The 22,351-nt window shown below is 45.4% G+C and overlaps 13 protein-coding genes across 13 annotated transcripts; 7 read left to right on the top strand and 6 right to left on the bottom strand.

The window, feature by feature from the left end:
* Positions 1 to 81: 81 nt before the first annotated feature.
* On the bottom strand, positions 82 to 2,931 carry Bathy03g04520 (predicted protein; the record flags this gene model as incomplete). Its single annotated transcript, XM_007514156.1, has 1 exon — positions 82 to 2,931. One exon carries the CDS (start codon positions 2,929 to 2,931, stop codon positions 82 to 84), a length of 2,850 nt encoding a protein of 949 aa, XP_007514218.1.
* A 183-nt stretch (positions 2,932 to 3,114) lies between these two features.
* Bathy03g04510 (predicted protein) lies at positions 3,115 to 3,867 on the top strand (the record flags this gene model as incomplete). Its single annotated transcript, XM_007514065.1, has 1 exon — positions 3,115 to 3,867. The coding sequence occupies one exon, from the start codon at positions 3,115 to 3,117 to the stop codon at positions 3,865 to 3,867; it is 753 nt and encodes a 250-aa protein (XP_007514127.1).
* Positions 3,868 to 3,996: 129 nt separating this feature from the next.
* On the bottom strand, positions 3,997 to 5,784 carry Bathy03g04500 (predicted protein; the record flags this gene model as incomplete). Its single annotated transcript, XM_007514302.1, has 1 exon — positions 3,997 to 5,784. The coding sequence occupies one exon, from the start codon at positions 5,782 to 5,784 to the stop codon at positions 3,997 to 3,999; it is 1,788 nt and encodes a 595-aa protein (XP_007514364.1).
* A 501-nt stretch (positions 5,785 to 6,285) lies between these two features.
* On the top strand, positions 6,286 to 7,212 carry Bathy03g04490 (predicted protein; the record flags this gene model as incomplete). The annotated part of the gene is made up of 1 exon (XM_007514083.1): positions 6,286 to 7,212. One exon carries the CDS (start codon positions 6,286 to 6,288, stop codon positions 7,210 to 7,212), a length of 927 nt encoding a protein of 308 aa, XP_007514145.1.
* Positions 7,213 to 7,402: 190 nt separating this feature from the next.
* Bathy03g04480 (predicted protein) lies at positions 7,403 to 8,803 on the bottom strand (the record flags this gene model as incomplete). The annotated part of the gene is made up of 1 exon (XM_007514262.1): positions 7,403 to 8,803. One exon carries the CDS (start codon positions 8,801 to 8,803, stop codon positions 7,403 to 7,405), a length of 1,401 nt encoding a protein of 466 aa, XP_007514324.1.
* Positions 8,804 to 9,523: 720 nt separating this feature from the next.
* On the top strand, positions 9,524 to 10,534 carry Bathy03g04470 (unknown protein; the record flags this gene model as incomplete). Its single annotated transcript, XM_007514369.1, has 1 exon — positions 9,524 to 10,534. One exon carries the CDS (start codon positions 9,524 to 9,526, stop codon positions 10,532 to 10,534), a length of 1,011 nt encoding a protein of 336 aa, XP_007514431.1.
* Positions 10,535 to 10,611: 77 nt separating this feature from the next.
* On the bottom strand, positions 10,612 to 13,385 carry Bathy03g04460 (predicted protein; the record flags this gene model as incomplete). The annotated part of the gene is made up of 2 exons (XM_007514054.1): positions 10,612 to 10,678; positions 10,714 to 13,385. 2 exons carry the CDS (start codon positions 13,383 to 13,385, stop codon positions 10,612 to 10,614), a joined length of 2,739 nt encoding a protein of 912 aa, XP_007514116.1.
* A 447-nt stretch (positions 13,386 to 13,832) lies between these two features.
* Bathy03g04450 (predicted protein) lies at positions 13,833 to 14,840 on the top strand (the record flags this gene model as incomplete). The annotated part of the gene is made up of 1 exon (XM_007514087.1): positions 13,833 to 14,840. One exon carries the CDS (start codon positions 13,833 to 13,835, stop codon positions 14,838 to 14,840), a length of 1,008 nt encoding a protein of 335 aa, XP_007514149.1.
* Positions 14,841 to 14,992: 152 nt separating this feature from the next.
* Bathy03g04440 (predicted protein) lies at positions 14,993 to 16,105 on the top strand (the record flags this gene model as incomplete). Its single annotated transcript, XM_007514098.1, has 1 exon — positions 14,993 to 16,105. One exon carries the CDS (start codon positions 14,993 to 14,995, stop codon positions 16,103 to 16,105), a length of 1,113 nt encoding a protein of 370 aa, XP_007514160.1.
* Positions 16,106 to 16,240: 135 nt separating this feature from the next.
* On the top strand, positions 16,241 to 17,316 carry Bathy03g04430 (unknown protein; the record flags this gene model as incomplete). The annotated part of the gene is made up of 2 exons (XM_007514017.1): positions 16,241 to 17,149; positions 17,212 to 17,316. The coding sequence occupies 2 exons, from the start codon at positions 16,241 to 16,243 to the stop codon at positions 17,314 to 17,316; spliced, it is 1,014 nt and encodes a 337-aa protein (XP_007514079.1).
* Positions 17,317 to 17,394: 78 nt separating this feature from the next.
* Positions 17,395 to 18,993, bottom strand: Bathy03g04420 (predicted protein; the record flags this gene model as incomplete). The annotated part of the gene is made up of 1 exon (XM_007514171.1): positions 17,395 to 18,993. One exon carries the CDS (start codon positions 18,991 to 18,993, stop codon positions 17,395 to 17,397), a length of 1,599 nt encoding a protein of 532 aa, XP_007514233.1.
* A 331-nt stretch (positions 18,994 to 19,324) lies between these two features.
* Bathy03g04410 (predicted protein) lies at positions 19,325 to 20,119 on the top strand (the record flags this gene model as incomplete). Its single annotated transcript, XM_007513972.1, has 1 exon — positions 19,325 to 20,119. One exon carries the CDS (start codon positions 19,325 to 19,327, stop codon positions 20,117 to 20,119), a length of 795 nt encoding a protein of 264 aa, XP_007514034.1.
* Positions 20,120 to 20,247: 128 nt separating this feature from the next.
* Bathy03g04400 (C2 domain-containing protein-like (ISS)) lies at positions 20,248 to 22,344 on the bottom strand (the record flags this gene model as incomplete). Its single annotated transcript, XM_007513936.1, has 1 exon — positions 20,248 to 22,344. One exon carries the CDS (start codon positions 22,342 to 22,344, stop codon positions 20,248 to 20,250), a length of 2,097 nt encoding a protein of 698 aa, XP_007513998.1.
* Between the last annotated feature and the right edge of the window lie 7 nt (positions 22,345 to 22,351).

Genomic DNA, 22,351 nt, shown 5'->3' with positions numbered 1-22,351 from the left:
TTGCATACACTACCACTATAATCTCTAAATATCGCTCTAAATACATACACAAAAATCATTAACTTGCACAGAAATATATAACTACTGATAGTCGGAAGAGATTGAATCTAGCTCGATACTTTTGCCGCTAATTCGGATCGCACTCAGAGACGTCGCGATTGGGCGCTTGTAACTTCGCAAACTCAAACTCGAATACACGACTGAAACTGAACTCAACGCCATCAACGCGGCGGCTGCCCACGGCGGTAATTGAAACATAGTTCTCGAATAGAAAGCACCAGCGGCCCATGGAATGGCGATGATGTTATATCCCAGGGCCCAGATGTAATTCATTTTTATTTTTCGAAACGTTTCTCGAGCAATATCCAAACTCACCGCGACATCTTCTAAATCGCTCTTCATCAATACAAAATCAGCCGCCTCAATGGCAACTTCTGTGCCGCAACCTATCGCTATTCCAACATCCGCCGAAGCTAACGCTGGAGCATCATTGATACCATCTCCAACCATTGCTATGACAGCGTCAGGATTGGTATTCTTCATTTCGGCAATCTTTTCGGCCTTATCTTTCGGGGACATTCGAGCGTAAACGTTCTGAATGCCGCATTCGCTCGCGATTGCTTTCGCGGTTTCGATGTTATCTCCGGTGACAATCGCGCATTCTATGTGCATTCTAGCTAGCATGGCAACAACACCAGCCGCTTCGGGTTTGATTGGATCTGAAACTGCAAAAACACCTTCCACGGCGTTGTTAATCGAGACGAAAACGACCGTATGCGCCTCGCTTTGGTGTTCCCCTGCGAATTTCCGCGCTTCGTGAGGTATGTTCTCGGCACCACCGACGAGCTTTTCGTTTCCTATGTGCACAGAAATTCCACTTTCCATGACACACCTTAAACCTTCTCCTGGAATAACTTGCGACGAGATAACTTTATCTTTATTTGGTTCGTCGTTGCTTTTTGTCGTTTCATCCGCATACTTCACGAACGAATGCGCAAGCGGGTGTTCGCTATCTTTCTCTGCAACGGCCACTATTTCAGCAAGTTGTTGTTGCGAATAAGTACTACTAAAGACTCTCAACTCCAAGACTTTCGGCTTGCCTTGCGTGAGCGTTCCGGTTTTATCGAACAACACTTTGTTCACTTTTGCCGCGCGTTCCAAACCGTCTGCACCTTTGATCAAAATACCGTTACTTGCACCGACGCCAGTGCCAACCATTACCGCGGTCGGTGTTGCTAGCCCTAAAGCGCACGGGCACGCAGTCACGAGGACAGAGATACCAAAGAGCATGGCAAAGATAAATCTTGATTCGTTTTCGGGAAGCCAGCTTTCTGGGTATTTATTTTGCGCGCCAGCGTAATACCACATAAAGAACGTGAAAGCGGACACGATGATCACGAACGGAACAAAGACATTCGAGATGGAATCCGCCGCCGCTTGAATCGGTGCTTTTGCAAGCTGTGCGTTTTCAACGAGCGTTACGATTTGAAACAACGACGTCTCTGAGCCGATCTTATCCGCGCGCATGAGAAACGCCGCTCCTGCGTTGAGCGTACCTCCAGTGATGGTATCTTTTCCGCATTTCTTTATCGGCATGCTTTCTCCCGATAACATCGACTCGTCCACGTAGGCCAACTCGGAATCTAATAAAACGCCATCTGCGGCGATGCGAGCTCCAGGCATTACTTTCAATATATCGCCCCTGTGGATTAACGTTGCAGAAATGACTTTCTCGGAGTACGACGTTCCATCTTTGTTCAAAGTCAATAAGATAGTTTCCGAAGGCACGAGTTGGAGTAGTTTAGTAACCGCATCTGAAGTTTTCTTCTTCGCCGAGGACTCTAAATACTTTCCGAGCAAAATAAACGTAATGAGCATCGAGCTCGTATCGAAAAACGTTTTCCCGTAGTTGTGCCCAATCGTAATGCAATGAAATATCGTAAACACCGAGGCAAAATACGCCACATTTGTCGCCATGGCGACTAACACGTCCATGTTTGCGCTGCCGTGTCGGAGCGATTTGTACGCTCCGGTATAAAACCGTCGTCCAACGACGAATTGCACGGGAGTCGCTAAGGCCCACTGCATGTACGTCGATATTTTCACGTCGAGAATCTGCGTCTTGATGAAATTTTTAAGCAAATCGGCGTGAGTAAACGCAATGTTGATTAAAATTATGGGCACCGTATACATCAACGCCGAAATCAACAAAGACCAGTACTCCTCGGCTTCCGATTTCCGCTTCTTCGACCCGCCTTCTTTACCATCGCCGACGAATAACAAATTACACTCAAACCCACAATCTTCGACGGCACTTATAATCGTTCTCGGTCCAGTCGCGGTTGAATCGAAAGAAACTTTTGCCGACCCTCGAGGCAACAACGCGACCGAAGCGCTCAAGACGCCCGGCGTATCGTTCAAGGCGTGTTCAACTGCCGACGTGCACGCCGAACAAGTCATTCCCTCTACGGATAGAAATATGTTCGCGATCGACGTCTCTTTCTCTACTTCGGCTTCAAAACCGACGTCTTCTAAGGAGGACACTAAAAGCGCCTCAAAGTCGGAGATATTTTGTTTGAGTGAACTCGCGAACTCAACGACGGCTCGTCCGGTTGTTAAACTCACCGCCGCTTTCTCGACCCCGTGTATAGAACTCAAAACACCTTCGACGGTTCCAGAACACGCTGAACACGTCATTCCTCTCACGTGTAACCGAATGATCTGTTGTAGTCTTCTCGTAACTGTTGTTCTTGTCGTTGGATTCATCATCGATGATGGTCCATCAGCCAATCGTTTTTCTTCAACTTCTGTTTCATCATCTTCGTTCGATGATGACGATGACGCGGGAAAAGAAACCAACGGGATGTTCTCAACCATCGTCAGAGCCGGTTGCTTGCTCCCGAAGCCTCCTCCTCCTCCTCGCTTCTTCATCTCCTCTCAATTACTAATACAAGCGCAATTTTTTTAAAAGGCAACTTTTTTTTCCAACCATCTCCTGCCCTCCTCCTGTCGCCTGTGACCTCCTCCGACCTAAAAATGCAAAAATGTTTCCTCTTTCATCTTTCCTCAAAATTTTTTAACACGCCAAAAAAGCGAACAGAGGCAAAACCAACAATGGGGACGAATAGTAATAATAATAATAATACTAATAATAATAGAAATAGTAACACTTTTAGCAGAAAGAAGGGATTGATACACGGGTACCTGTTACTGTACAACTTGATACAATCGCTCGGATGGACCGCAGTTTTAGCGAGCGCACTCAGAGCAGTTTTGTTGCCCGCCTCATCAAATTTTGGACGCACCACCAATTGGCAGGAGAGATTGACGACGGTGTACGACCACTCGTCGATGTTCGTCAAACCGTTCCAGATTTTATCTCTGATGGAAACTTTGCACGCTGTATTTGGTTTTGTTCGATCGCCGGTACTTCCGAGCGTCTTGCAATGGATGGGTAGGACGCACGTTTTAATGTGCGTGACCGATTCTGTTATTCCCTTGCAAAAAACAACCGCCGCGGGAGTGTTGATTTTATGTTGGGCTATAACTGAGTGCGTGAGGTACCCGTGCTATGCGTTGGGGATTTTGAATGCCACTCCAAAGTGGCTGCTCTATTTACGGTACACGCTTTTCATTCCGTTGTATCCTTTAGGGGCAGCCTCGGAAATGAAACTGATGTACGATTCCATCGGTTTCGTCAAACGCGTGGAGATGTATTACGTGCACATGCCAAACGTTTTAAACTTTGCGTTTGATTATTCGTGGTTCTTGTATCTCGTGTTGGTGGTGTATCCGTTCATGTTCGCGCAACTGTATTTTTACATGTTCCATCAGAGACGACGGAAGTTAAAGACGAAGAAAGCGTGATATAAGCGCACATTTTTTTAGCGTTGTCTTTACTTATAGAACAACACCTCTATATCTTACAATCTTTCGAACACTACACATCTATCTATCTATCTATCTATCTATCTATCTATACTTTTGCCTCCATTTCTATCGTCCTCCCGCTCTGTTAGAACGTTTCAACATTCGAAGCTTTTGCGTGATTCGATCCTTAACCGATCCTTTCTTTCGTTTTTTCGTCTCTTTGTACTCGCGGACTTCCTCCTCTTGAAGTCGCGTCGCTAACCTTTCTTGCTCTAGGATTTGTTCCGCATTTTCCTCACAAATCCCCATTTCCGCTCTCGTTCCGGCAATAGCGAGCATTTCTTCGTTATGGTCTCGAACTTCTTGCGCGACGACCGTTTTCGCCGCTCTTTCGACGGCAAGAGCTGATACGTTCTGCCTCTTCGGAGGAGGCTGGTACGCTCGTCTCCTTCGCCGGTGCGCTCTCTCGAGAAGTTCGTTGATGTTCGAAGATTGACGCAAGGCGTTTTCGCCTTGTAAATTGGGCATCAATCCCGATTGGACGATTGGATTTTCTTCTCCTTCCTCCTCTTCCTCTTCTTCTTTGCAATTCTCATTACCGCTTGCAACTTGTTTCAACTGTTTTCTCTTTTCGAGTGGTATTAAATTCAACGCGTCGCAGCGCTCGATGATATCAACAATCTTCTTTTTCACCTCACCAAGTTTGTTGATACATCTTGCCCGTTCGTCCTGTAACGAGTGATTGGTGAAACGACCAAGAAAGGCCAAGTGAGACGAAAACTTCGGCAATAGTTGTAGCCGAGCGGAAACGTAAAATCCTCTCAAGTCTTCCAAGACAGCCGCGTTGTCTTCTGTTTCGCACAAGTAAATTCCGTTATCATTATCGTCGGCGTTATTGTGGTCATAATTTTTATCATTATTCTCGTTCTTCTTCTTTGGAGTCGAAGCGTCGTCATTTTTATGTCCATCGAGGTTTGCGTGCTCTTCGTCTTCTACGTCTTCCCACTCTGTTTCTTCGTCTTCGTCGTTTTCAAGTTTATTGTTTCCTTTCCCGGTCGATGCACCGAATAAGATTTCAAAGCACGCCTTGGCACCAAAGACAACCTCGTGAGAATCCTCCACGAGCGACGGTACGTCATTTTTCACCTCTTCCCATTTTTGTAACAAGCGCTCTTGCACCTCCCGTTCTCTTCGCGCTTCTTCCTCCTTTGCCTTCTTCGCCTTCACTTCGGGAGCCTCGTCGCCGAGATTTTCCGTCACAAATCTCTTCGCAATTTCAATCTGTGGGAACTGCGCCCCGAATTTAACACCCCATTTTTCTAACGTTTCGTATCCAATCTGGCGAAGCGTCTCTTTCTTCGCCTTGTCGTTCCCCGGTAAGTTGGTTTCGCTCAACATGGCGCTTCGTTTCGCTCCGTTCCTGCCGCACGTCCCTACGCCTAACCCGAACCGAAGGAACTCGTTCAGTCTTTCCATGGTGAGTTCTCGAAACAGTTTCGATTGTACGCTCAGTTTCCGTATAATCCCGCACGTTTTCATTCTCGTCTCGATGTTTCTCTTATCTCGTAAATACGTCTCAAACATCAAGTCGTGCGAATGCTTCAACACTCTCTCGTCTGAGTGTTTCAAAGTTCTTTTGAGAACTAAAAACTTCTCGTCCGAGGAGATGAGTTCGTCCACGTTTGACGCGGAAATCAAAAGCTGATTCTCGTTCCTATTATTCGCATCACGAGCATCAGCAGTCGAGGAATATCGACAGGCTGCTCGCACTTGTTTGGTGACGACTGGAAACAAATCTACATTTTCTTCTCGTTTGTCATCGTCGTCCCCCAACGACGAAGCCGTCGTCTTCATCACGTTTTCGCCGCCAGAGGAAGAAGGAAAAGGGGCGGTGGTCGTCGTCGTGGGCCTCATTTTCTCTCTCTTTCTTATTCTCTTTGTATTCTCTGTTTCCTACTACTGTTCATCATCATTCATGCATTCGTAAGAGTATTGAAGTGAGAAAAAAGTTTATTTTCCATGGCGCATGAAAAGATATTCTCGAGAGCTCTCTTTTTCTCGTCAGCACGCAGAGACTCTCTCTTCAAAAATATCTCCTCTCAAAGTATCAGAGACCTTTTTCGACTCTGTTTGTTGTTGTGCGTCTTCTATATATCATCACATAAACAACCACACGACGAAAAAGTCTTTTGTCGATCTTCATCATCATCTGCGCAAAACAGTAGGAGTAGGAGGAAGAGTACGATTTGAGATTCTTTTACGGACTTAAACCTGTCGTTGTTGTTGTTGTTGTTGTTTTTGAATTCATCGTTTTCAGGAAGGAATCCAAAATCATCATCACGTCACGATCGATTTCTTTTTTTAACAACAGTAAAAATAATAATGTTTACGACTACAACTGGAACTCCTTCAACGATGAGGACTTTCGTCGTCGCTTCATCATCAAAACCATCGTCGTCGTTTACGTCGAGAGCGTACTCCTCAACGCGTGTGAATGCCACCTCCACGTCCTCTAGAGACAAAATGTTTAAAACGACGAACAACTTTTCCTGCAGAAGCTTTTCGAGAGGAAGATACCAACAACAACAAAAACAGAATAATAGAAGAAAAAAACGACTTATTGTGACTCCCATTCGAAGCGAAATGGGCGAAGGAGGGGAGAAATCTCCAGCGGAGTCTTCCACTCCGTACGATTACGAAGGCGCGCTGTTATTTCTCGGTTTAAAACCAGAGGCGACTTCGGAGGAAATCGTGAAAGCGAAGAACGACGTTTTGGCGCAGTTCCCGGACGACGAAGAGAAGAGACAACAGGTGGACGCCGCGTACGATGTTTTACTCTTGAGATCGTTCACGAAGCGAACGAGTGGACAAGGCGTGGACGAGAAAGTAAAATATGCGGACGTCTTGACGCCGATTCAAGAGATTAAAAGAAACATTCCGCAAGGCGTGAAGGACGCGTCGAGCGCGCTTCCAGGCATGCCGGTGTTTGAAGTTGGATCCAAAGATATTTTGACGCAATCTGGCGTCGTGTTTGGCGCTTTGTTCCTTTGGGTGTTGGCCCAAGGCGTTTCCAATCCACCAGGATTTGATAATCCGCCCGGTTTACAAACAGCCATCGCGGTGTGTGCGTCGATTTACTTGATGAACAAAAGAAACGTCGTCCTTTCGAGAGCGGTTGGTATCACCGTGGCGATGCTCACCATCGGGTGCCTCGTCGGCGGCGGCGTCGAGAATATTTTGAGAGTTGATATCGTTCCGTTAGGTGGTCTTTCCAGTCCGTCCGCTGTTGTCACGGAGTTTGGCATCCTCGCACTGTTCGTGGCGGCAAGTTCTTTGTATTAAATTAAAGGAAGAAGCTTTCGTATACAATAAGAAGAAGAAGAAGAAGAAAAGTTGTTCTGTCTCTGAGAAGAGAGAAGAAGCGATGGGGCGAAGAACTACTATATACCTTTTTACCATACACATAATATATTAATATCAATAAAATTACAGCTCCCTACTACATCTACATTATTACAACATCTATTATCGATTAGAAACAGACGTAATCAATCTCAACGTCTCGAATAGGCGCGACTTCGATCGAGTTTCGGACGTGTTCTTTTAACACCTCCAAGCGTTCCTCAAAGTCTCTCTCGTCCTTCATCGAACACGGATCAGGATTAAATCGAACTACTTTCAACGGTATATTAAAGTAATCTCTCAACTGCTCTAAACGATCATCTTCACCGTCTCGCTCGTACTTTTTGTGTTGAAACTCGTCCACTTCGATAATCATCGCCCAATTGTTGACTTCGATGACGATGTCAGGCTTAATCGACCCGAGTCTCCCTAATCGATGGTTAAATCGCATATCGAACTCTCTAAAGTTCTCTCGTAACGATTCAAAGACTAGTTTTTGTTTCTCCTCGTACGCTGGCGCAGCTCTTCCCATCCACGAGACGGATACTTTTCCAGCTAACTCGTCCACGTTTCTCGGTCCGTTTCGATACCACGTCTTCAAAGGCTCAAACTCGAAACCGAGGTTGGTCAAAGCCTGCTCTCTCTCGGGCTTCAACGTTCCGTTTCGATGGGTTTTACGTTGCGTGGCGACCCAATATCCCAGCGGACGATTTAATCGGTACGTCGCTGGAACGTTACAGTGATCGTGTTCTCTTTGAAACTGTCTCAGTTCGGTGAAACGCGTGTCCCAAGAGGCGCGTCTTCGGGCGTTTTTCTTTGGATTTACATACTCCTCGAAACCGTTGTCGATTAATAATTGCCTCTTTTCCATACTTTTCGTGTTTTTCTGCGCGTTTAACCAACGTTTCAATTTGATCGGAAGTTGGTTTTTCGTCCCGTCTCCGTTGATCTCTTTGAACAAGATGAGTTCTTCGAAAGTTTGCTCCCACGATTGTTTCGGCCGTTGGTTCTGTTTCTTCTTCTTCTTTGTACCGTCGTTCGAGCGGTCGTTGTTTTCTTCTCCTTTCGACCTCCTCTTCACGTCGAACATTCCCAACGCGTTCAAAGCTTCATACTTTTCCGGTGTGAGCTTATCTTCACGAGCCAGTTTTCGTTGGTAAGTGATCCATCGAGCCAACGGTACTTTGTCGTCGGTTTTCTTGATGGTTAACGACCCTTCGTTTGCCAACTTCCACTCTAACGCCTCCGTGTACTTTTCCATCCATAAATCGATCAACTTTGGCGTGTCTCGTTTCATCTCCACTTTCGTCAATTCCTCTAAACACGCCAACGAGAACACGATGCTGTTCTCAAAGCTTCCTCCTTTTGAAGAGGAGGAGCGTTTTACCGATCGTTTATTGTTGCTGTTGTTACAGCGTGGGGTGACAACACTCCTTTTGATCGTCGAACCGTCGTCGTTTTTCGATCTGCGAAGAAATATCTTCTTGGAACGTCCTTCCGCGACGGGAAAAGAACGACACGAAAACGTCATTCGCGAATGAATCGGAGCTGCTGCGATAAACCACATGTGGGCACGTTCGTTTGCCTTTCCTTCAGGATGATTGACTTATCATCTTCCTCTCTCTTTTTGTTTTCTGAAACTTTCGATGTGCGGAAATTATTTTATTTTGGGCGGGAAAAGAGGCCATTGGGAGGGTGGAGCAAAAGGAAGGAGCTTATTTTTTCAAAAAGACAAAACCTTTCCGTTCTTTCAAACCAATCCCGAAACAAGTTGGTTTTCCAAAACTTTATATTATTTGCACTCATTGCAATTATAATTATTACGCAATTCTGCCTCATTACTGCTTTTAAAATTAAAATTAATTTATTTAAAAATTAAAAAATACATTTCGCTTTTATTAGACAGTTTTGATCCTGATATCCCCAAAACTTCACGTATTTCGCTATTGAATATATTCTAAATGTGATTTTAATTTTAATTTTTGGATAAAATATTACAAGTGGGGAACTTGGAAGAAAAGAAAAAGGATTTTAAAAGGATTTTTTAATTCGGAATGCGAAATTTACATCTTAATTTTTTAATTAATTTGGAATACTATCTAATTCGACTTACTTATGCTCCAATAAAGAACTTGAACGTACGTGTAAAATATAGGGAATGATTTACCATCTTTTCATGGTGTATGAAAAACATAAAATTATTTTCTTCCTCTAGGCCCCTCTCTGCTTTCAACTGTCTTTACAAAAATCCATGTTTCCGAGAGTATGCCGCTATGTAAACAAGAACAGAACGCGCGGTAATGCACTTGCATCGTCTTCTTCCTTTTCCTCAACAACGAACGAGAGCGTTGCACGTTTACTTTTTTCGCACGTCAACGGAAAGGAGGACTTAATGAACAGAAACCATGAGAATGCGGAGCACAACTTCTTTCTTCGAATTCCACCTCGACGGTGTGTTGCTATGAAAGCGCTCTATCCGCGCGACTTGCTCGTGAGATTCGTTCTCGCGAGAGAAGAAAAGGAAAACGATACGTGCACAAAATCAGAGACGACGACGTGGTGGGTCGTCCCAGATGTTTACGAGAAAAGTTTTGACAAGAAAGGAAAGGCCTGCTACGTTTCCTCTTCAACAGTGGCTCTTGAAACTGCAATAAAATCAAATGCGTTTCGGCACGCATTTGCCAAGAAGAACATCAAAGTCCCCGAGGATCTCATAGAAGTCGTCCGAAAAGGGCTGAAACGACACGCCTTATCGGCAGTCGTAAACGCGGTGGAGAAAGCGACTGATATGGTTGAAACAGCATGGGAAGATGACGCAACCGACGCTAGGCAGATTTCGGAAAACCGAAGCATAGGGGAGACAAGTACATCATCGGTGTTCGATAGAATTAGGGCGAAAATAGACGCGTTCGATAGCATCAGGAACGATAGCCGCGAAAGTAGAGTAGTATTAAAGCCAAAAATAGACGAAAACGATAGAAATAGAAAAAAAGAGAAAAAAAATGGAGTCGTCGTTTGCGATTTGTTTACTGCGGAAGAGCTCTCGAGCGCTCTCACAAGTGCTCTGGACAAAAGTGGCGAGAACAGTGAGAGTAGGAATAAGAGTCTCATCAGAAAGATAAAGGAATGGATACATTCGAACAACGACAACAACAACAACAACAACAACGAAGAAAAGTTTCTGACACTAGAAGGAGTACCGAACAAGGATTCGTTTGCTTTACAGGTATCGCTGCTGCGGTATTCTGGTTTTAATGAATGAATTAAAAGTTTTTGGCATATTTTCTCTAAATTTCGTATGAGTGCCATCGAGAGGAACTAGCGTTTGAGGAAGAAGATTTAGAAGAAGCAGAGCCCGGCGTTCGCCTGCTCGAATGACTCGCCGTTGACGTTTTCTTGCGCTGTTCTCTCCACCATTTTTCGCGCTCGGTATCGTCGCACAACACCCTCGAAGCTTCCGAGACGAGTTTAAACAGCTTGGTGCTAATAGGAGCCGAATTTTTGTCCGGGTGGTGTACCAACGCAAGCTTTTTATACGCCTTCTTCACGTCGCTTGTTGTCGTTGCAGAGCCGAAATCTTTCAATCCGAGAAGTTTATACCAATTCGGTTGGGCTGCTTTCTTCTTTTCAACCTCCCTTTTATTCCAATTGGCGACATTCCTCTCCTCGTTATCCAACGGAAGCTCGAGAAGGCTGTCGTACGCCTCGATAGCTTCTTTGTGCATGTCCAATTCGCCATACAGAGTTGCCAAACGAGAACGAGCCTTCGCGAACGTCGGAGCTAACGAAATAGCGATAGAAGCGGAAGATAAAGCGTCGACATACCTTTCCAGAGCTTGTTCGCACGCGCATATGTTGGACAAGAATATCGCCTGGAGCACGGGCGAATCCGCCGCGCACGACTCTAACGCTTCTCTGTAAACACCCATAGCTTCTTCGTACTGCTCTTCTTTGAATAAAACTCTGCCTCTCTCTCGAGAGGCCTGTGCGTTCACAGCTTGCTCGACGAGGAGAATTAGTTTCCCCCTGTCGGGAACACACGCGTCTAACGACGACGGCGACGACGAGGAAGCACTCTTAGTCACCGGTAAAGCTGCCTCGATACAGGCGCTCAAATATCCGAGATCGAAGCATATTCGCGCTTCCAAAGCACGTCGTCTCGGATCATCGGAAGGTTCGTTACTTTCTAAAAGTGAACGGGCTTCGTCGTATTTACCCATAAATCTCATCGCTTCGGCTTTCAGAGTGATGAGCATTGGTATTTTTGTCACTATTTGCATGACTTTGTTCAATTTCTCCAACGCTTCTTCGCTTACTCTTTTGGCTTCGTTTTCATCCGCGACATCTCTCTCCTCCTCGAACCGCTTTAAAACTTGGCCAACTTCTCGAACTACTTTTTCAGAAGTTTGAATATCTTCGTGTATTTCGTTTGCTTCGTTTTTGATGACGGTATCGATATTCTCTCGGGTTAAGACATCGCTTGCTTCTTGGAAAGCAGCTTTGAAATCTCCAAGCAACAATAGGCATCGGGCATATCGTAACTGAATTTTTACGTTTCCAGGATGAAACTTCAAAGCCACACAACAATCTTCCGCGGCTTTTAATGGGTGCCCGAGCATCATATGAGTAGCCGCACGATTTGAATGTAAACCAACTTTGATTTTTTGGATCTCGTCGGTAACATCCGTGACATCATTCGCGTCTTTCAAAGCAACGGTATAAAGACGTAAAGCTTCGGCGTAGTCAGCACGTTTATAAGCATCGTTTCCAAAAGACTTATCGCGTTCTATGCACGCGCGGAGCAGCATTTCTTGTTGTTGGTGCGCGCTTTGTAAATCGTCTACTGAGGCTGTCGAAGACAAGACGATCCTCGCTATGTATTTTCTAGCGCTATTCAAATTCGAAAGGGATAACGCACACGTTGCCGCTTGCGAAAGCGCTTTGATGTTCTCTTCGTCCACATTTAACACGTTCAAACACTCTTGTAAAGCATCGTTGTCTCTTCCAAGTGCCATCAACGCCGCCGCTCTGTTTGTTCGCAATGTCAGATGGTTTTTATCAATCAGCCCCATTCCACTCGATTCTAACAGTAAAATAGCTTCGGCGTAATATCCTTCCGCACTGCTAAGATCACCCGCGGCGTACGATTTGTTTCCTTTCAGCCTGAATCGTTCGGCACGTTTCGTAGCTTTATTTTGTTTTTGTTTGAGCAATTCATTGGAGAGTTTTTCTGCCGCACTTTTCCTTTCTTCCTCGATTACGCGTTCCAACTCTTTCACTTCCTCCCACGCGCGATTGCACTGTTTTCTATACATATCTCGCGTTTTCTCGGCTTCTTCTAATACGAGAGCCGCTTCGCTTACTTTTTCTTCGCTCGCGGAAAGCTTCAACTCTAAATCGACGTGCTTCAATTCGTACCGTCTTAGTTTCATCTCCAACTCTGCGTTCACTTGCGGCGGCTTCGTGTCGTGATTCTCTTCCTCGTCGCGACTGCTCGTGCTGCAACATTCATCGTCATCATCGCTTCCGTTTCTAAACGTAGAGGATATTCTTCGCAATTCAGTGCTTTCTTCTTCATCGCTCCATCGTAACGTCGTTCCTTCTTGTTCTTTGTCTTCGTACCGGTCGACGATTACTGAGCGTCGCCGTCGCCGTTGGTGTTGATGGTCGTTCTCCTTCGTCTGTCTCACCGCGCTGCCTCGCTCGAACACATCTCCTTCTTCTTCTACTTCGTGTTCGTCTTCGACGTCGTCGTTGTTGTTGTTCTCACGATCGAAAATGCGTTCTTCGTGATGAAAATTTGCCGGCGAAGACGAGGAAGAAGAAGAAGAAGTAGAAGCGCTCTCGTCTTCGCGTACTTCGTCGTTTCTTATTATTTTCGAATTTTTCTCCTCCTCCTCCTCTTTTCTGGTCCTCCCTTTTCTTCGTTCTCTGGGCGCTCCCCTCTTTTCTTTCGAAGCGGTATCGTTCTCCGAGAATATTAACTCTTTCGCGAGTTCTCTCTGTAATTCCCACAATCGTTCCGCGTTCGTCGTCGTCGTCGTCGTCGTTCTTGGTGAACTTCTTCTCCTCGTCGTCGCTTCCTCGTCCGAACGGTGATGATGGTGATGCATTTTTGCCGTTGGGAGACCACCGGTCGTTTCAGATACGAGAAAATCTCCTTTAGTATTATGAACAACGGTCGTCCGAGTTTGCGGTGTTCTCGTCGTGGTCCCCCGTCGGTGGTTCCCCCCGAAGAGCATCACGTTTATCTATCTCTCTGTGTGCGTGCCCCGTTGTGCATCATCTATTCTCTATGGTGCGCGCTTTTCTTTTTTGAGCACTTTTTCTCTCGAAGATGATGAAATGATGATGAGTTTCTCCCTCTTCTTTTCTCTTGGTTTGTGTGGAGTCGTTGACTCTCCTCTTTTCACCTCTTCTTCAGGAAAACAGCATAAAAATTTCTCTCTTCTCTCTCCTTATTTTATTTAAAGAGAAGCAGGAACTTTGTTTGCTTCAACACACACACACACACACACACAGAGAGAGAGAGAGAGAGAGAGAGAGAGAGAGCTTTGACGATGCCTCCACAAAGCAAAAAGAAGAAGATTTCGCCAGCTTCTGCCGCCGCTTCTGCCGCGGAGGAGAAGAAGAAGAAGAAGACAAAGAGTAAAACGGCGCCGAAATCGACAAAAGCCGCCAACAGTGGTGAAGATTCGGAATCGAACGAAGAGGAAGAAGACGATGAAGAAGACGAGGATGAATCCGACGTCGACGGCGAAGACGACGACGATACGTTTATAGACGTTGAAATTGAATTCGTCACTCCGAAAGAGGAACACTTCTTAAACTTGAAATCCTATCTCACTGCCTATTGCGACGGGAGTCAATACAACGTTTCCGAGTTGGTCGATATGATATTGAAACAAGACGACGTCGGTTCGGTGATTGCCTCTCGAGTGAGCGCGGAAGAAGAGGAAGATCCTTTGGGCGTAATGACGGTGATCAGTTTGGATAAGGCGAAAGAGTTCAAGTGTTTGCAGGAAATCAAAGCGCACATTGTGAAAAAGGCCCCGAAAGAGGAAGCGAAGTTGGTTCGAGACGCTCTGAACGCCAAGAAAACTGGTTTGATTCTTTCAGAGAGATTAGTCAACGTGCCGCAAGATATCGGTGGACCGTTGATAAAACACTTGTTCGATGAAATCAAATGGGCAGTGAAGGATGAAAAGAAAAAAGAGTTTGATTTCGATCAGTATGTATTAGTATCGCGTTGCTTCTTGGATACGTTCACACCGCCGCCGTCCGTGGCCGGTGGTGGCAAGAAAAATAACAATAAGAAACGAAAGAAGGGAGAAAAAGAAGAAGAAGTTACCGAATTAGTGTTTCCAAATCTGGAAGATGAGATATTTTATGAAGAGTCGCAGTGGAGTTTTATGTGGGAAGCCGGCGGCGAGGACAAGCCGCAGGAGTTTGAAGACTCAAAGCCGATGCGGATGTGTATGCTCATAGATGCGAAGGACGTGGGAACAATCTGCGAGGACGTCCAGGAAATGTTTTTAGCTCTTAGTGTCGAGAACGCGGAAGATTAGAAAGAATTTCGATGATTTGCAATCACGATGATGATGTGTAATGAAGATGTGTCATTATTCATTATGCGTTATGCGACCTTTATTTGCTCTTGTTCAATTATATTCACTTTTTCACTACCATATTCTCTTCATTCACGCGGAAGCAATCAAGAATGGGTGCTCCTAACCAGAGATACAGCATCTCCGCTCAATCCGCAGCAAACTGGTGCGCGCTGTGTAAATGTTTTGTCCAAGCCTCTCAGAAACGAACGCACGAGCGTTCACAAAAGCATAAAGACGCGATGGACAGGAAGATGAAGGACATCGCGAACAAGACGGCGAAGAAAAAGTCGGACGACGACAGTTTGAAGAGACAGATTCAAGACATAGAGAATCAGGCGATGCATGCCTTTGCGGAAAAGGATATTGGAGGCGCAAATGCGAGCCGACCGATGGGCAATCACGAGCGAGCGCGAGTGCAAGGAGAATATCAAAGGAAAGCTTTAGAGGAAGAAATTACAGTTGAATTGAGAGCAAAAGAGGAGATGGAGTTCAGATTAAAACAAAAATACGGAGACTGGGTTTGGGATGAGCGCACGAAGTATTACTGGCACGGGATGAGTTCAACGTACTTTGATCCAAAGAGTAGAATGTTTTTCGATAACATAACCAAGAAATGGTCGAAAAACTGTCCAGAAAACGCACCTTCTGCGCCAACACCTCCTGAACACCATCTAGCGACTACTCAACCGGTTGGCGTTTCTCCGACCGCCGCATCGGGTCATACAAAACCAATAAATAGCAACGATAATAACAATAACAATAGCAACAATAACAATGCATACAGCGAGGCGCAAAAAGCAGGAGCGGCTGCAATTGCAGCGGCAGGATTATCGCAGAAAGTCGCTCCTGTGGGAGTAATGTCGCAAGCCGCAAAAAAGTTAAAACCGACTTCGGTCGAGGAAGCGTTCGAACTAAAGAGGAAACAAAACAAAATGCACATCAACATAACTACGAGCAATTTCAATTTAGGTTACGGATCAAATCATCCTGCGTACGAAGCGGCAAAAGCAAAAACAAACGCCGGGCGAAAGAGGGCGTACGAAGCTGCTGGAGGTGCAACTTTTAATGCGCGTTCCAAGGATGCGAAAGATACCGGAGCGGAAGTGAAGAAAAAGAAGAAAGCCACGGGTGTGAGTACAGAGGAGCAAAAAGCGTTGGATGCTCGCGAGGCTGCTCGAGCGCGATTGGAGGCGAGATCGAAGAAAAATTTTGGATTGATGTGAGAGTTCATTCATCATTGTCAATACAAACACAACAAATTCTAATAGCAGTAGCTTCCAAGAATTTTTCTTTGTCTCGGATCCACCACCCTCTTCGTCTTGAAAAAAATACGCGATACTCGTCACTCGATACAAAAAATGACCACGCGTACCATCATCTTTCTCATTGGTTTGCGTGGAAATGTATATACCGAAGCGGCCGTCCGTTGGAGTAACGTCAACTTTATTCAAGAAAATGATAGAATCATTTTCTTACACGTCATGAAACCGTCTATTAACATTTCGCTTTTCGAATATAGATCGCCTATCATCCTAGATCTCCATCATCAAAAGTTAGAACTTGCAGACCTCGTAACCCCGGCAATGTTGGATGGATCAGAGCGGAAGTTTGAAGTATGCGTCCTTGAAACATCGAGAGATATTGGCGAGGCGATTCTCCACTACCTCGCGACAGAGCTGGTCGATGAAATCGATTATTCATCCACCTTTCTTGTTCTCGGTCGAATGAACGGAACACTCGATGGCAGTCCGAGTGAAACCAGTATTTTTAGCGCTAAAAAACAAACGTTATCAAACTATATGGCACGATTCTGTCCAATCAGCACGATTGTGGTGGATATGATAGATTACTCGAACTTGACCATGCTCGCGTCCGATTCGGTTTCAAGCGCTTATCTTGGATTATCGGACTTCGCTGAAAATGTACGAACCGTAATAATAGTGATCGATATTTCATCGAAAGAAAGCGTTTTCGAAGACGTCTCAATCGTGGAGTACGCGCTCAAATATATTCTGCGTCCAACAGACCGTGTTAAACTCATCACATTCTTTCGTTCTATGACAGAGTTTAATCGAAAACTGTCGGATATTTCTGTTTGTGAAGATAAACTCCGAGGCTTTCTCATCGAAAGACCGAAAGAGACTGTACCACTGACGTCTTTGATTTTACACCTCGCCACTAGACGTGAACATATGGCGACGATAAATAAAGAGAGGCGCGAGCAAATATCAGACGCAGTCAATCAATTCGAAGCAGACTTTGTCATTGTTCGTGAACTTGGCGATAGTAGAGAAAGAAGTTCATTATCATATTTTCAGAGAATACGAAGGTATTGGAAGAGGTCGTATACATACCAATCGATGGAAGCGTTGAACTTCAACGCGCCGGTTTGTCTAGTACGCAACAACAATCTTTTGAGACTGGGAAGAAATAACAACAACAACAATTACAACGACAATATTAGTAAACTTGATAACGATCAGAGATATATATCGTAGTTTTTCCTAAATTTTCAAACCATTAACTTCGCTATCAAATTCGCAACTTCATCTGCCTCATCTTCATCTGGTTCTCCGTCCGGGTCGTTATCTTCGAGCGCCTGCAGCACAGAATCTAATCCCGCGTCAGCAAATATTTTCTGAATGCTTTCAATAGCGTCTTCTTGAATCCAGTTTTGATCCAAGTTAACTTTCTTGATGGTTGATTTCAGACTAGTCGCAGCTAATTTTGAAACCGCTTCGGCACCAGACTTAGAAATTTCGTTGCACGAGACGTCCAGCTCTTCGAGTTTAGCAGCGGAGGTTTGTAGTGCGACGCATATTTTTGCCACACCGGCATCTCCTAACTCGTTATCCGTGATTTTCAAGACTTTTAGTTTCTTCATCTTTGCGATGCCTTCAGCGACAGAATCTACCCCTTCTCTAAGGATGTCGTTCGCAGATAATATCAACGTTTCGAGGTCGGGACAATGTTCGGCGACAACTTGGGTAACCTTTCCAGTAATTTCCTCGCCAAGCGCTGTCGCTTCGAGATTCAAATATTCCAGCTTGGAGTGCTTCTTAAAAACTTCAAGAAATGCCTCGCCACCTTCTTCATTGACGTTGTTATCGGTCAGGTTCAATTTTTTCAACGAGCTTCCATGTAACAGAGCCTTTGCAAGCATCAGCGCGCCATCGCTCGTAAATCTCGAACCTGCCATCTTGAAATCTTCTATTCCCGTCGCTTTTTCTAAAACAGCGGCGACGTGGACGGTTCCTTCGTCTCCCGTCATGTTCTTATCCAAGTGGTACTTTTTCAGCGTCGCCGGCGAGGCTAACAATTCCGAAATCGCTCTCGCAGCTTGTTCAGAGATGCCATTGTTTAAAAAAGAAATACCTTCTAAAGTTGATTGCGATTGCAACAGTTTAGCACATGCTCGAACGCCTTTTTCACCAAAGGCATTGTCCGATAAGTCTACCTCCTTCAGCTTACACACAGAGAGACCTTCGCACATGATTTCCATCGCCTTCAAAGCTTCCACCTCTGGTCTTCCTGCAATCGTATCCGCTAAATCAACGACTTCCAAAGTACCCTTCAAGTTTTCAAACGCTTTCTTGGCAACTTTAGCGGCATCAATCCCCCAACTCTTCGTCGATAATCGCACAAACTTGAACGAGGCGTTTGGTTGCAACAACGGCGCGAGCACTTCTTCCGCTCTCGGACCGGTGTAAAACTCCCTGTCCGTAGAATCTAGAGCGACATCAAAATGGTCTTTATCTTGCACCGCTTTTGACGACACTACTTCTGAGGTTGACGCCCCACCGCCTTTACTATCGGCGCTGTCAGCTCGTCTCAAGCACTCCTCCTTCATCAACTCCGCTGCTTTGGAGATGTATAAGGACATGGACTCCTTCATCGGTCGATCCCCAGAAACACCTTCTTTGTGATGAACTTCCACCGTCGTCGTCGATGCAACATCAGCCACGCCGAAAGCTTTCTTCTCGATGTTTTCGCACACTTCTCGAGCGTTTGCGATGCTATCGCCGAAGCAGTGAAACCCAATCGCGCTCAAGTTATCGGTCATTCTATCGATCAAATCTTGTCTCTGTTCTTGCGGGATGCGAAACACCATTTTCTTCTTCTTCTTCTTCTTCTTCTTCTTGGGATGATGCTCTGCGCGCTATGAATGCTCTATAGGACTCGAAGTCACTACTGGGGAGATCTGTGTCGTGCGTGCTGCTGTAACGAAGCTTTTCTTCTTCTTTTCGTGTATCAAACAACAAAAGAGAGGAAGAGGAGTAGAGAGGAGGAGGACTTTTCTTTTGGAGAAAAGGAGGGGAGAAGAAAATTACGAGCTATTTAGGTTTCAGCCATTTTCTCTTTTCGTCCAGTCCGGGGAGGGGTCTCTTGATTGGTTGCCTTCAAAAATTATGCACTCGCACCATCATCATCATCATCCGGCAATGGGAGTAGGCGTGGGAGGAGACAGACCACCACCACAATCACCGCCACTCTCCCAACCAACGCAACCACCGGTTTCTTCTTCCTCCTCTTCTTCTTCGCTCTCGGATTTATACTCCGTCGCTCGACGAATATCGTTCGAATTACAGGAAGGATTAATTCGTTTGGAACGTTTGGAAGGCAAAGGGCACGGAGGAAACGCGACTTTACAAGAAGCTCGAGAGCAGAGGAACAAGCTGCAAGAGATGACTCGAATCTCCCAACAGATGGAATCGCAGTTTCGAGTGTTAATCGTGAAGGAGAATCCATCGAAAAGAGACACGTGGAAAAGGAAAGTGAGTCAAATTTCCGAGGAGTGCGACCAGTTTCGAGTAGCGTTGGACCGGTTCGGTTCGCGAGAATCGAGGAGAATGCAAGAGGAACAAGAGAGAGAGGAGTTGATGCGAAGAATAAGCGGTGGAGGGAACATGAATAACGGAGGTGGCGACGTGACGTTGAATATGGGTTCGAGTTACGATGCCGAAGCTTCCGCGGGAATGTCTATGCGCCGAAGCGGTCAGATGGTGGACGACTTGTTAGACTCGGGGGCGAACATTTTAGGAAGTTTGCACGAACAAAAGGATAGATTAAAATCCGCGCGAAGAAAAGTGTTGAGCGTGTTAGATACTTTAGGCGTTTCTCAATCTGTGTTGAAAGTTATCGATAGACGGCAACGGATGGATGCAATCATCGTTTACGGAGGAATGTTCTTCATCACCTTCTTCATATTCGTGTTTTGGTGGTTCACGCGGAGATAGGCGAATAGAGGAATGTTTTTAGTCTGCACATCTAGTCTCAGAGCAGTAGCAATAATTTCTTTAGCTATGTTTAGCATGTTGTACATTTAGTTTACAGTATTTACGCGCGGTTCTAAACTAATGCTATTTTATTTATAATACATTTGGAAAAACTCTTCGATGTTCCACGTGTATGAATTTGGCTCGAGAAGATTCTCAACTAGCGCATCCTGTATCGAGTTCTTAATCCATACATCAACCCCTGGAAGTTCAGCGATATTACCCATTCTTCCGCTTACGCCTTCAGGGATGATCTTGAGTTTCGTCTCTGGTAAATCCGCGAATGATGTTTTCAGCAAACCCGCGTACGGTGGTTTATCGATGAGCAGAACGCTCGTGCGTAATAATAGATTGGTCGCATCGAGTTCAACTGCGAGTTTCAACGGAATCTTCAATTGCGCGAGCTTTGAATGAATAGTCATATTGAATGCAATATCTGAGAGCTCCACGCCTAACTCCAACATAACGCCTTCAAAAACTTTCCTCGAGCGAAGGACTTTCACGTTTCGGCAGCTCGGCGGCTTGTGATTCATTTCAAACGAAGCTAAATGAATAGATTCGAGAACTGATGGTTTTGCGGTGGAGAGCTTGTCCGAAAGTAAGTTTCCAGCCAGCGAAGAGAGCCAATTTCGAAGGAAACCATCCCAACACGCTGCTATCGTCGAGTTCATCCATAAAACGTCCGCTACAGCTTGCCCATTGTTGAGCACGCTTGCGGATCCGCTCGAAAGACTACCGCCTCGAGAGGCCGTATTGGCAGCGACGGTTGCTGTTGCAAATTGTAACTGCTCCAAATCATCCTGAACTTTTGCTAATTTCGATTGTAGATCCAGCGCTTTTTTCTCCGCGAGAGCTCTCAAATTCTCTTCTGATCGCACTCGAGCGTAACAGACGAGGACAACGCACAGTAACCAAAAAGTAAAACCCATCAACTTCACGAGTATTGCAGCAACGGTGACAAAAATCATAATGTGAGCAGAAAGCGAGTGTGATGCGAAGCCAGGAGCGAGCTCTGCGACCATCGTGCTGTATTTTGTCGACATTGCCGCCATATTTGTAAAAGAGTCCTGGATGTTAGATACGAAAGAGAGCGACGACAAAGACGACCAGTTCATCTTTTTCCTCGATTGAGAGACTTTTGTCGCGTTCAGCTTCATCGGTTCTATCTTTCCTCTTCCTACCTTCTTTACGTTTATTGTGACGTTCGGGGTTTGAATTGCCGCTGTTGGCGTTGTTGTTGTTGTTGTTGTTGTTCTGTGCTTTACTTGAACTTGTCCGATTTCTCCCCACGCCTGCCATTCGTCAACTTTTTCCCAACTTCCCATCGTTTCTAGTTCATTTATATTGTTCTTGTTGCTCTTGCTCGTACTATTGCTCTTATTTTCTCCCATTTTATCGTGATGAATCGGCTGGTCCTTTGGCTTTGGAGCGACAACTTCCACCAGCTCGTTAGCGAACTCGCTCAAATCTCGCAAGAAAACATTTTCATTCTTCTTATTACTCGTTGTATTCTTCTCTAGCTGCTGTTGTTGGTTGTTTCTGCTCATATCTCTTCTTAAATCTTCATACTCACCACCATCATCGTCGTCATCAAATCCTCTAAAGTCGTCCTCCTTCATGCTATCCACGTTCGTTCTCGTCATGTTTGTATTCTGGCCAGCTAACGAAACGGAAGGCACCCCTCCACCCAAGACTATTCTTCTCGGTTCGTTCGCATTCTGCTGCTGCTCTCCGCTTACGTTTCTCTCACCATTCCTTGCATTCATCCCCTTCATCGTCGAAGCGGTACTAGCACCGGTGAAATCGTTTCTCTTCGTAAAAGTCGTAGAGGTTGTTAAAGAGGAGGAGGAGGAGTAAATCTTCTTTGCCTTTTTATTCATCTCCGTTCTGAGTTTCATCTTCAACATGGCGATCGTCGCAGACTCCTCCATTTTTAACTCGATAGTTTCGCCCGTATTTTCTACGCGGCAGATGCATTTGGTCACCCACCATTCCATTTCGCCATCGTTGTTGTTATTATTCTTATTCTTTTTCTTCTCGACGAATTGGACGTCTAATCCTTCGTTTTTCCCGACAGTAATTGCGAACTCTAACGCGGAGTGTTCGTCGTCAACGAGATCATCGTCCGCGCTTTTATGTTGCTGTTTAAGCTTCTGAAGCGAAACGTTGTCGCGAAGGAAAACCATACTCACT

This window comes from Bathycoccus prasinos (genome assembly GCF_002220235.1).
Source record: "Bathycoccus prasinos genomic : Chromosome_3".
Classification (NCBI taxonomy): domain Eukaryota; kingdom Viridiplantae; phylum Chlorophyta; class Mamiellophyceae; order Mamiellales; family Bathycoccaceae; genus Bathycoccus; species Bathycoccus prasinos.
Note: the sequence above shows the minus strand (reverse complement) of the source record. Positions and strands in the feature narration are given on the sequence as shown.